This window comes from Varanus komodoensis, unplaced genomic scaffold, assembly GCF_004798865.1.
Source record: "Varanus komodoensis strain SLA01 unplaced genomic scaffold, ASM479886v1 scaffold17, whole genome shotgun sequence".
In the NCBI taxonomy this organism is placed as follows: domain Eukaryota; kingdom Metazoa; phylum Chordata; class Lepidosauria; order Squamata; family Varanidae; genus Varanus; species Varanus komodoensis.
In genome coordinates, this window is record NW_025335505.1 from 18,712,796 (window position 1) to 18,726,284 (window position 13,489).

A 13,489-nucleotide genomic window follows, 5' to 3' on the forward strand; every position below is an offset into this window, starting at 1 on the left:
TTAACAGATGTAGGATTTCCATTTTTCCTTGAAGTTTCCTTTCCATTAGCAACAATGACCCAGTGACCTGGTTTGCATGACACATGGGTTATTTAAGCCACATTGGACTGCACTTACCAAAAACGGTTGAGCTTTGCACTGTTAGAACATCACTTATGGCAAAACAAATAGTATGGCAGAAATTGTAATATTGGTCTACAACAAAACATGGCACTGAACACCTTTTATATTGTTTTCATTAATAAAAAAATATTTTCACCAGAGGAGCAAGAAGTCAGAGAATTATGTAAACTGTTGCTTAATCATGTTCGCCAACTGAGTGTTGTTCATGCATCACTTTAAAAAGTTGAATTATTTTCCACTTGCAACTGATTATACTCATTTGGGGGTGATTGGGCAGCAAAGTTCTGTTTACTTGAGTACTATCTGTCTCATTAAAATTCAACCACATAAACATTCATTAATTTGTCAAAACTAACTAAAATTTGCTTAGAGTGTTTATTAGCATTTACTAGTATAGTTAGTACTAGTATAGTTCCACTGTATAATTGGACAGTTGTAGCAAGTGGCTTAGGTAGCTTGATTCAGCTACCTACTTTCTTTTACAAAGCTATTTCTGAATGACTTCACCACCCCTGGGAAAGGAATTTTGACCATTCTTCTTTTCTTGATATACCATACTCGTGACTCATGATAGTGTGAGCTATATACACTATATGGAACAATTCTCAAAGCACCCCTTTTCTACATCTCAGTCTTGCATCTGGCTGTTCTGACACAGCACATGTCTTCTCCCCTCAACATAAAAAAAGCTTCAGGAGTGGTTTTAAATCTTAAAGCTAATCCCATAAATTGTCTGTCTGTCTGTCTGTCTGTCTGTCTGTCTGTCTGTCTGTCTGTCTTTCCTTCCTCCCTCCCTCCCTCCCTCCCTCCCTTTCAAGAATTTAAGAATGTAGCCATTGATTTGCAATGGAAATTGCCTGAATATAAAGAAGAAAACAAACCTAGTAGTTCTGAAAGATGCCATTACTCCAAGATATGGGTATTGGTCACTGCTCAAAATTTTAAAGTCAGGGTGGGGAAGCTGTAATGGACAGGAAGCTCACTTTTTTATAGAGAGTAAAACATGGAAGGAAAACGAAAGGAGAAATAGAGAAAGGGATGTCTGATACACCATCTGCAGTGCTCATAATTGAACCCTTTATTGTCTAAGGTACATTAGACTGCAACACTGTAGAAAACCTGTTAAGGAAAAGAAACAAATCGATAGAGGTAGCAGAATCTCTGTAACAGTCAGAAGATGGCTTACAAAGTGTGTCATGCTACAAAATTATCAAGTTTCTTTCTTATTTTTAAAGGCTATTTGAAACCCAAAGAGCTAAATAAATAAGAACACAAATCATACTAAGTACTAGGGTCTAACTGAATTAACAAATCGATACAATTTGGATGATAAAGGAGATTACAGTGCTTGGGATTCACACGTGAAAATGGCTGGTCTTCAGTAACAGCTCCCCCCTCCCTTCCCATTTCTTGTTTAATTAAGTGAAAATCTCATTTCTGTGCTATACACAGCATATAATTATTTAAACTGATTTCCCCTGCTGTTGTTCTTCATGTAGCTAAATTATGATTGTAAACTTTGCTGATTAGTACCCTGGTAATGGCAGTGACAGCACTTTCCCCTCTCTCTTTTCCCCCCACATTCTCTCTCTGTCAGACAGTCATGAAATAAGCTGTCTTCAGGAAGAGTTTTTAAACTCTAAATATTAACTAAGATCCTTCCATATCAGTTACCAAAACAGAAACAAAAACAAAAACCCTTCATTCCCAAAATTAAAATAGAAAGAAAGAAAGAAAGAAAGAAAGAAAGAAAGAAAGAAAGAAAGAAAGACGCTCACACACAAATCAACCAACAAATAAACATTATAGTTGTGCATGACACTTACATAACTTCCGGGGAACAGGGGGATGGGACAGAAGGAATTTTAATAACTGCAAACCATAAACAGGCAAATAAGTTATCTTTGTGCATTCCAAATCGTCACCTGTTTAGTTCAAAGAAATACCATAAGTGCTCAATAAAGTAAATTAGCACTTGAGTGTGAATCCCAAATTGATCAACTGTTATTTAATACAGAAAAAGAGATTGGAGGGCTGAGAGATGAGGTTGGAGTGGGAGACAAGGAAAGAGGAAGGAGCGTGGAATGTGTCTATGTGAATTTCTGCAAGATAACTTCAAAAGAAAGCTGATTACAATCACTTATATAGGCATTTGCACAGACATTCTTAGCTACACCAGGATTATAGTTGGCATACAGCTGGTGTGTAACTATGTGGAATAAATGAAAATCCCAAACCAGCAAATTACATATTAAAGTTACAACATTATTGTCAACAACTGCAAAGCAAGAACAGTCAAGTCATTTGAAACAAATAGTATCCCAAGTCAAATACAGACAAAACAACATTAGAACAGAAACAAATTACATATTAAAAATGCTCGTATAAGAAGCCCATTTACTACAAAAACAGCACTATCCGATTATTGTAGAAAGTAAACGGTTGCTCTCGATTAGTATTAAAAGGTTAGCGCCATTTCTGTACATGTAAAATTATTGCTTTGTTGAAAAATATAATTAGCATGCTCGTTTTTTTAAAAAAAATCAATTTCCTGCCTTTACAAAAATGTTACAATAAAAAAACTAATAAAGCTTCTCCTCCTCCTCCTCCCTCTCCTTCGTCTTTGCAAAAGAAATTCACAGAATATTTTTTCAAGGCAGCATATTTTTATGCTGATGATGCATAAACTTATGTGTGCAAAAACTGAAACTCTGAATTATTACCATCACACACAGTGTCACAGCAATAAAGGAAAAGAAAATATTTTACCTGTGGAATACATTTTTAATAAATTGCAGACACTGCATGGTTAACAACCTGCCGCTCTCACCCCCTACCTTGAAAACTTGCATTTAAAAGAGTTACTGTAGAAGAGGTATATAAAGGTGTCATTCTCTGCCCCTTACCCCAGTGATTCCCAACCAAGTACAAGACATAACATGTTAGATGAACACTGACCTGCCACCACAAAGAAGGAATTCGTCTTTTTTCAAATTGTCACCAGGGCCCAGAAAGGGTAAATGCACAAAAATACAGGCACATCCTGTACCCTAAAGGCCTACATCTGCTGGAACACCTCTTTTTCTAATAGTAAAAGCATACAAATCAACAGCTTTAAACAGCTGAATTGAGTATTTTTCCTCCTTTTAATTTTTTTTTAAAAGCATGCACATTTCCTTAGTGATCAGGTCACAGGACACAGCAGTGTTAAAGAAAGAAAAAGCAGAATAAACAAACAAATAGAAAGGCCCTGAGAGTTTTAAAAAAAAGAACACACGCCTGTTTTCTTCTTAGTGTTTGACTAGCTGTTTTCGGTTCTTTCCATAGTGAGAAGAGAAGCATTTCTTAAGAGTGTTTCAATTTCCATATTCACGTACTATTAATGGTGTGCAGTCAAGGATAAGTCCACTGGAAATACAAGTGGTCCCCAAACTACCATGAAACAACTTCACTGCAGACTGATGGCTTGCTTCTCCCTTCAGTCCCTTTCATCCTTCATCAGGCTTGGCTTTCACAGCACTGAATGGCTCCTCCATTTTGCTTTTGCTTTTCTTTTCCTTGCTTTTCTTTTCCTTTCTCTTTTTTAAGGAGTTGGTTTTTTCCAGCATGACAGCTTCATTAATCACTCCTTCCCACATTCCCAAAACCGCCCTGGTTTAAAAAGAATAAAAATAAAACATATCAAAACAACCACGAGGGAGGATTTTCTTGCAGTGCCGCCCTCCAAATCATATAAAGTTTAATTTTTTCCAGTGTCTAAAAAAGTTATCTTGATTAATATAGATGCCTTGCACCACCACAAAGCTTGCCAACTCCACTGTTTATTATAAAGGAAATAAGGAACCGTGGGGACTGATTAGTATGTCAATTTGTATATATCTTGTGTAGCTTCTTCATTTATTTTAAAATGATTAACAGTTCAGAGGCATCACTGTTCTAGCAAAGCACAGAACACAGATCTTGCTATAACACAGTTGCTCCAGGGACTGGATGGATTGCAAGGATGTTTCCCAGCTGTTCTTCCATGGGGTTGTTGGAATAATTATGTGGAGTCTGTTGGAAACGCCGATCAGGGTACTGGCTGTTGTCAAAAGGTACCCGGTGTACACACTGGACGTGTGTTTTTAGGTTCCCTTTCTGAGAGGCACTGTATGGACAATATCTGCACTGGAATGGTCTCTCACCTAAATGAAAGAGAGAGAGGAGTGGGGACAGAATAGGGAAGGGGGGAAAGCACCTTATTATTCTTATTTCCTGGTCACAGCTTTTATTCCGACTTCCATTCCTATGCTAGAGCCTATGATCAATTTTACATTTTTACTGGCCCTAGCTACCTCTTTATTAGTGTTATACACATTAACATTGACCTAATACATCACAAAGAGTTATTTTTAATCATCTCTAGTGAGAGCAAAGCACGACAGGTTCCTATAAACTCTATGACATACTAGAATAGCAAATAATAGTGACTGAAGATGCCTTTAAGAAAAGGTTAAGAATGGCAAGGAGGAGGAGAAAAGCTAGCAGGGAGGAGGGAAAGCAAAGTTTTATGGCAATTGATGGAATGTATAATTGAATGATAGTGTATTTTTCAAAATGATTTTGGTGGCAGTACTGAATTAAAGTTCATAGGAGATGCACTGTAACCCATTTCAGGTTTTCAAAATGTCTTGAGCTGATGTTGTACGGCTCCCTTGGCCTGTAGTCACACGAGCAGAAAGAAGCAGGCTCCCACAGTCTCACGAAGTCAACACACTAGTACACTAAGGAATTTCAGTGACTCTTTAGGCCGAGCAGCCTACAAGTAGCTTAAAAGCTATGCAATTACACATCCCATCCAAGATAGCCAAGATGGCCTCTTGAATGGAAGAAGGAAAGAAACCAGTGCTTTTTAATGATTCAGGCCACACACAGTCTGTTTAATAATCTGTTTTAATGATGTGTGTAGAACCAACCCTATTCATACATATATAGAATGTTGGACGGGTGGTTGTTTGAAATAGAATTGGGTAGATGTTGTTCTGTGAGAGCTTCAGACATTTCCAATCACAGATCCCCACACAAAACCTCTCTCCCTTCAAACCCCACTCCCTCCTCATCACTGGGGTGCGGGAGGGTTAGACCACAGAACAGCCCTCATTGTGGCACTAATCGTGCAGGGCAAGTCAATCACCTGAGGACACATGATGTGCCTGAGGGATGATAGGGTGCACTGTGGGTTACTGACCCTCCTTCTCCCTCAGGGCTCCTGCAGATATCTGTCAAATTACAAAACCTGCTTCTCAGTCCTTCTTTTGACAGGTATAAGCTCCAAAGTGCCCCAGGAGAACCTATTTTTGTTGCCTGCTTTTAAAAATCCCACTCCCCTTAATTTTCAGAAATAATTCCAGGAAAAAATAATACTATCTTTATTGCTGTCCTTTTGCAACTTCAGAAAACTGACATTATGCAGGAACATCAATGAAGAGCCTGAACTTGGTAATGGGCAAGGTAGAGGCCTGTTGGCCAAGTTCAGCAGGTGTTTACCCTGTCCACTGCTCCACTGGGTATACAGATATTAACATCTCCCCCTTTGCAAGCATTTGACAGCTGTCAAAAGCCAACCTGTCAAATGCTTCCAAAGCCTGGAGTGGACCTTGCTAGTAAAACTGGGGTAGATCAACCCCTTCCCAGAAGGATCCCCAGGTTTTTGGAGAAGAAACTTAAGAGTCCACTAAGTTTTTAAAGCATTCCCATATCAGTAACATGCAAACTATTCCTTTACATAAGTAATTACTCTTTCACAGATCAGCTGATCTGTTCAGAAGGAGCTTCAATTTTTATGATGGGATTTCTAAGAGGTCAAAAATGTCTTCTTGGGCAGGAAAATATGCTGGTATATAGAAAGCATGTAGCAGGAAGTAGGTGGGAAGTCTTTGCCAATCAGCCCCAAGCACTGCTCAGCATTAGGGGATGGCTGATAGTGGTAACCTTCTGCTAGCTACTTGGTAAGAGAAGCAAGTTTGGGGTCTTTTTTGACATTCTTACCAAGCAACTCACTAATGGTTTATCTTAACCCCCAAGGGTTGTGTTATCTGGGTTTGTACCTGACAACCTATTGTATATCAGACAAACCCTAAAATACGCCATGGGTTGTCAAGGTGGCTTACAACCCCCAGTTAAGCCAACTTGACACACATATTGTGGGTTTCCATGGCATGACTAACACCCACTGCCAATTATAAGCCACTCTCACAAATGAACATCTGCAGTCCTGCCTGTGTGGGCAAAGTTTCTCTAAACCAGATCTTAAGTTGCCTCTGTGACTGGATCTTCATCTTGGAGGAACAGTACTACAAGCAACTTTAATTAAGTTGAAGAAGGAATGCATCACCAAGTAAGACCACCCAGATCTGCCACATGATTATTTGCATTTGTGCAAGTAGAAATAATTGCTGTAATTAAAACAGAAATAGATGATATTGGGCCAGTCACTGACTATTAGGCTAACCTACCTCACAGGATTTTGTGAGGGTCAAATGGAGAAGAGGATTTTGGCCTTGGGGATGGAATAGAAACATAATATCTAAATAAATGGAGAAGAAGCCCATAAGCACCCTTCTCAGCACACTTTCCAGGTGCTAAATGCTGATGGGCAACTTCAAGACCTCTTTTTCTCTCTCCACTTTCTTTGTATTTAAAATAGACTTGGACCTGATAGCACACAAATCTCATTTTGGGAAAAGGCTTGTTAAAACTAAGCCAGATTTGGGAGTTACACAGTGAAATGAGGAAAATCTTTCACCATGTTATGTCAGCTTTAAGAATCTTGTCCAATTTCTGTAAAGGAAATTACCACAGTACAAAGGCACAAGGCGTTATTCTACACCCAAGCGAACCTCAGAATAAAGCCACGAATGAAAACAGAGCCTACAGCTCCCAGGCAACCACACTGTGAGCAGCCCTGTCTCAGCAATTAGGCTTACAATCCTGATGGCTAAACTATACGGCAAGAGGAATCTTACATTCATACATTAACCTTAAGCCGATGTGTTGATGAAGGGAAACAGACAATTTTAAATTAACACAAAATAAGACAAAACTTCCATGTGAAAATATTCCTAGTAAATTTCAAGCCATGCCCACAGCAGTCCTGGAAAGAACTAAAGAAAAAGCCAGCATTGTTTGACATAATGTATTAAGTGCCTTTCCTTTGCTAATAGATTTAGAAAAAATCCTAATTAAAACTGGCCCAGAATTCAAGGCATTTAGCAGTCAAAGTCTGCTGTGAGAAAGGAAGATTTGCAGCAAGATTAAAAGGGGGACAAGCTGCTGTGCAGACTGCCATATATTTGAAATGTAGGAAACGGTAACTGAGTGAAAGATGTCATAAAATTTCTTTAGTTGGATGCTGCTTTCTTGCAGGAAGGTAAGAAAGATGTCTTATAATTTTCTGTGACTACATGATGCCTAAGAGATGGGCACACAGTTGCAAGAGGGAAGTGTTCATCATTAAATTAAGAAAGAAAAACCCTGATTAAACACAATGCACTACACATAATCACACACTGAGAAGGCTACACCAGGGAACATGGGAAGACTTTGTGGTAGGAAGGAAACGGAGCAGCTTGTTCCAGTTTCCTTAGGTAAGAACTGCTAGAAAAACAAAAATGAGAGGAGAAATAGAATAAAGGACCATGCCCCAAGGGTGTAATTAGGCTCTTTATGTGGGACAGCCATCATAATCAGTAATTTCTTGGGGAAGGTTGCCCTAAAGGTCCCATTGTAATTCACCCACAGAGGAGAATCACAAGCAGCAGAGAAACATGAAAGGGGTTATCACTGTCCCGCAATGTAAAAGTAAAGAGAAGGCCAGGGGCTGAGACAAGGGAGGGGGTGAGAGTTCTTCCAGAAGCAGACCAAGTTAAGTAGAATTCTCCCTGGGTACAACACTAAAGGAGAAGGCCATAGCTAAGAGCAAAGCTTTTCCAGACTGGTGTTACTAAGATGGGAACAGAGCCCCCTGTGCTAAATTAGAATATATAATTATCTTGTGTGAATGTTGCCATTATCATAAAGGAAAGTGCTAAAAGAGGCACGAGGGTGAAAGCATTTAAAAAGAAAGTTGGAAGAGAAGTTTGCCTGTTACATGGAAGAGATGAACTGCAGCCATTACAGGTTGGGGCTAAGGAGGTACTAAAACACAACTAAGCCATAAAGATGCCAGGTAACTGAGGCTATTTTAACTGTCTTCAAACCAAACAACTTCAAATCAATTGTTTGGTTGCATGCTCATAAAAAACTGTCTGCACACACTGCAGGCAAGCATTCAAGTATCAATTTTTCTCCAAGCCGAATAGGGCTGCCTCTGATTAAGCAACATATTTTTGCAATCAGAAGATGGAAACCCTAAATTCTACACTACTGTTGTTTCAGTTCTTCAAAGTCTGGCCGATCACAACTGCTTGTGAGTCCACTCTGAGGTCCAATTTACCCAAATGTGCTGGCATATATTTAGGAATGATGCTGAAATTACTCAGATGATAATTTTGCTGTTTAGAAAGAGTTGCCATAGAGAAAAGGGGAAGGCCATGGTGTTACAGTGCTCTTAGAGCCTTCAGCAGATGAATCAAGAGCATGTTGCCTCCAGGGCCAATCCAAGATGGAAGCTGTAAGATGCAACATCTTCTTGCAAAAGCACAGAAGACTGTGCAACATATTAGTCAGATCCCACATTGCTTGATTGCCTGACTAGGCTTGGCTTCTATTTAAATGTCAGATCTATCCACAATAAGATCTCCCTTATCCACGATGGAATAGCCAACAAGATGGCTGATCTGGCATGTGACCTAGATGGGTGAAAAGGGAGGAGTTAGCCTTTCTTGGCCTGACCACCAGTGCACCTGATGCCACAACAGGGTAGACTGGAGTACCAGGAAGGAGGACTTTACCATGGCTTATAGGCATCCTCTCTCTCTCTCTCTCTCTCTCTCTCTCTCTCTCTCTCTCTCTCTCTCAACCAACGATACTGATCTAGAGGTAGGGGACTGTGAACAGTCCCTTTGTCATGACACAGTCAGCATCTGTCGAGATGTATCATAATGAGAACTTTGTGAGGCGGTGGTCTATTAAAATTATCTGCTCCCAGAGGCTGATGTATCCCAAAGGGTTCCAGAGGGCTCTCTGGGGGTTCCTGACTGATATGGCTGGCAGTCCTGTAAAACCCCTTGTTGATCTCTGGAATACAGAGATGACCCAGCTGTTAACAGAATTTTTCCTGAGAGCCTCTCTCTGCAGTAGAGCTTGCACATGTCCTGGTGCACCCTAGCACTGAGAGCAATAAAACAAAACAGGAGATGGCTTAAGTGTGGATGGAGTATTTCTGGGCAATCAAGTCCTGGAAAACGCTCCCCAGAGAAGTTCGCCTGGTGCCAACTTTCTATTATTTTTGGCACCAGGTAAAAACCTTTTTATTTACCCATTATTTTAAGGATTAAGGAATTTTAACTGGCTTTAGTATTAACAGTTGCATTTTGTTTTGTTGGTATTATTTATGTTATTTACTTATTGTTCTGTTTATTGTTTTAATTATTGTAAGCTGTCTTGGCAGGATTTTCATATAGGATGGGGTAGAAATATTTTAAATAATTAATTAAATATAGTTAAGTAAATCTAGTTTTGGCATGAAAACAGCCTTGGTAACCCTGTATGATGATGAGAGAAACAGGGAGAGAAACTGGGAGTGTGACCTTGTTGATTCTCCTCGATCAGCAAGGTCATAAGACTTTTGATGCCGCTGATCATGGAATCCTTCCTGGGCGATTCTGCATTGGGAGTGGGAGGTGCTGCACTGCAGTGGTTCTGCTCCTGTTTGGATGGTTAGCTCCAGAAGGTAGTGCTTGGAGAATACTGCTTGGCTCCTTGGAATCTCTAGCATGGTGCTCTTCAGGGATTGATCTTGTCCCCCATGCTATTTACCACCACCATTAAACCATTGAGTAGGGATGTGTGATGGGAAATGCCCTTAAGAACTGTTCCGAAGCTAATGTTTGTGCAAAATGCTGCAGCCAAACCAACAGCCAGTACCAAAAGATCCAAACATGTAACAGCAATTCTGACCTGCTTGCACTGAGTGCTTATATGATTCCATGTCCACATCCATTCTGGCTCTAATCCTACAAAGTGTGCATTACTTGGTGCAACACTTTCCCCAAATACAATGTACTTGTATGCTACAATTAAGGTCTGGGGCTTGCATACAAGTGTGACTTACATGGCAGGCTGTTGGTGGCAACAAAGCAGAGGGCCTTCTTATAGGCAACCCCACAATTATAGAATAAACTCCTCACTGAGATCTGCCAATGTCAACTGTACTATCAGTGTCATGTTAAGATGGCCCTTTAAGATAGGACTTTAAATCAGCTCTAAATAATATATTGAGGTATGTCAGCTAACAGGTTTTCTGACTGAATCAGTGTTAGCTACTGTAGCTGTTTAATTCATTTTAAATCTGGCTTTAAATCACAGTTTTTATTATTTCTTTACTGTTACTTGTATTTCCTGTTGTGTTGTATGCACTGACGTAAACTGCTAGAAAGCTTCAGTTATTGGACAGGAAAGAATTTAATTAACTAAATAATCATCATGACAGATCAATGACTGGCAATCTTTGTTCAAGGTGAAAAACTCAAGTCCCTAATTTGCAATAAGCGCTTGTGCAACATCAGTTATATTTCACTTCCAGATGTGATAAAAGGATTGAGTTAATTGGCATCAAGAAGAAACTAAGGATTATGAAAATAAATGTCATAAAAAAAGGAGACCCTATCTGTGGTGCTACCAACATTTGTCTCCATACAAACATTTGATTAAGTTATTCACGTTGGGATCCAGATTAGCCTTTCAATTCATGGATGGGCTACTGATCCAGCAAAGGCTGTCAGTCATGCAAGGGACAGAGAAGGTTTTTTACTCAATAGCCTTTTGAAAACTTCTAACACTTGTCCAGAGTGCCCTCTGGTCTTCCAGAGCAGTTTGTTAGGCGGTAGGCATACAGAATAGGATGGGATAACTATAAAAATGCCTCCATTGCTGTCAATGAACAATTCCATTAATGGAACTCTGCTCGTGAGATCTCTGATCCACCCCACTCTTGCATTTTATTTCCCCCCTCTGTTTCATAGGACTTGCAGCTCCCAACTCTGAAAACTCTCTGGTACTTTTTTTGAAGGATGGGTGCAAATGGCACTAAATGTGTGCAATTGCACTACACATGAAAAAAAGTTCATGTGATGTAAAAGTGGACCATGACATTTCTACAGGTTTGTAAATGAACCTGTGGTGTCCAATGTTTGAAACAATTTTCTCTCCCTTAGTCATGCTTCTATGTTATATAGAAACTATTCTTTAAAAATGATAATAAAAGAGATGATGAGGGAATGTGCGCAAATTCAGCTAAAAATTAAAGGTTGCTGGGATGTAGTTGTGTATCATCTGTGACCTAAGAGGTAGAAACATCACAGTCCTGTTCAAAATAAACCTACCTGTTCTTAATTATTTGTACCATAACATTCATAGCTATGAAGGAGACAAATTAGATTGCCATTTATTTGTTGATCATGTATTATTTTGATTAATGAACATCTTGAACTCCATATAACCAGCTAAAAATAACATTTGCAATAATCAAAAATAAACTATTAATCATGAAATTGAGAAATTCAAAGAGACCAGACATGATATTATACTATATGTCAGTGAAATGTCAAACAGGCTTTTTAGGTAAAGATATTGAGGTTTTATCATATTTTTGATTGGAATTTAATTCCTTGCTATGTGACAAAAATTGTCTAAATAAAATCTTGTTATAGTAGTATTTATGGTAGGTAGGCATGTCATGAGCAGAACCGGCTGTAGCCGGGGGTCAGACTAGATGGCCCGAGAGGAACCTTCTGACTTGCTCTGATTCTACGTTTCTATGCTTTTGCTGCCGGTATTTCACTTTGATCTCTTTTCTCTTCTCTGTGAAACACATGGACATTTGTATATTATAAATATATTCATCTCTTGCAGCAGACCTTAAAAAACCCTTTATTTAAGAATGTTTAAGGCAGTTAATATTTTACTGTGAACATTTACTTCAAACTTTTCACAGAAAGGACTTTTGAAACTTATTGTATGCTTTTGAACTATGAGTATATTAAGGCTTGCACTTATAAAATATATTAATTCAAGGAACACTTGTATAAAACTTAAGTTTGGTGGTAAATGCCACCATGAGCAAACCTGTAGACTTCAAAATTGTTTTCAGTATGCGACCTGCTCCACTGAAAGCAGTTGAATATTGCCATTCTAGAGTTAAGTAGACACTACAGTGTTCACTTCCAGTGTGAAGATTTCATTCATATCAATGGTAGGAGCAGCTCTTTTCATGTATCTTCACAAACATAATATTGTCACTTCTATTAAAATATATAAGAACAGCTAATACAGACAGTTTGATTCTGACACCAGAAAGAGATAACTGGACAAGTGTATGATTTAAAATATTTATATCAAATCTTTCCATTTATTTTAAAAATGTTCAATATAACCGACTGCATTTTTAAATGAATTTTTAAATGGCAAATTAAAAAGACAGGAATGCTGCTGACAAAATATATTATCCAAGGATCAGCAACTTTTAAAGCCTGTCAGAAAGGGAAGATGGAAGAAGGCCATCAGAAAGAAGCAGGACTACCATCTCTAGGTGAAGAATTCCACAGAGAAGATTGTCATCCACATTCTCATCAGCAGAAACCTGGCTATCTGCAGGATGTTGATAAAAGCCTCTTTAGTTGGTCTTACTGGATAGGTAAGCTCATATGGGAGGAAGCAGTCCTTTAGGTATCCTCTTCCTAGGGCTATTAATCGTGCTGGGAACAGGATATCAATACAACTGATTATAAGGAGTCATATAGTCCTATAAATTGGCTCTGGTTAACCCTCTAGCTGTCTTAGTCGGTCTTGGAAATCCAGAGTGTTCAATGATCTATTTTAAATCAATTGCAGAAAAACTGAGTTTCTACATAATGCTTCAAAAACATGCTTGTCCAGCTGCAGTGTAATTATATTGAAAATCTAAGATGATAATAGCCCTGCTTAGGTGTAATTAAATTACAAATATGTAAGAAGGAGAAACGTACTAGTGGCTTCCCTACCCTTGCACATTTCCCCCACCCTGTACTAAGGATGGGTGATAGTCTAAATAGGAGACTCTTGGTTCTTCATTGCATGGAGCGCCTCCAAACATAAGGAGCACATCCTTGGACACAAATCTGAACATTTGGGCTTTATATCTTTCGTTTAGCTTCTTAAATATGGGGTTGGTGCAGTTGTAGCCACAGCG

At 38.9% G+C, this 13,489-nt stretch overlaps 1 protein-coding gene across 5 annotated transcripts in view; it reads right to left on the reverse strand.

Annotated features, from left to right (window-relative positions):
• Nucleotides 1-1,178: 1,178 nt before the first annotated feature.
• The window catches only part of ZNF516 (zinc finger protein 516), a 127,519-nt gene continuing 115,208 nt past the window's right edge, over nt 1,179-13,489 (reverse strand). For 4 of the 5 annotated variants that reach the window (XM_044426518.1, XM_044426517.1, XM_044426516.1 and 1 more), the window contains one exon: nt 1,179-4,307. In XM_044426518.1, the coding sequence (XP_044282453.1) occupies nt 4,087-4,307 (221 nt within the window). In that variant the 3' untranslated portion in view covers nt 1,179-4,086. The remainder of the gene's footprint in view (nt 4,308-13,489) is intronic. The other variant, XM_044426519.1, reaches the window with a different exon arrangement.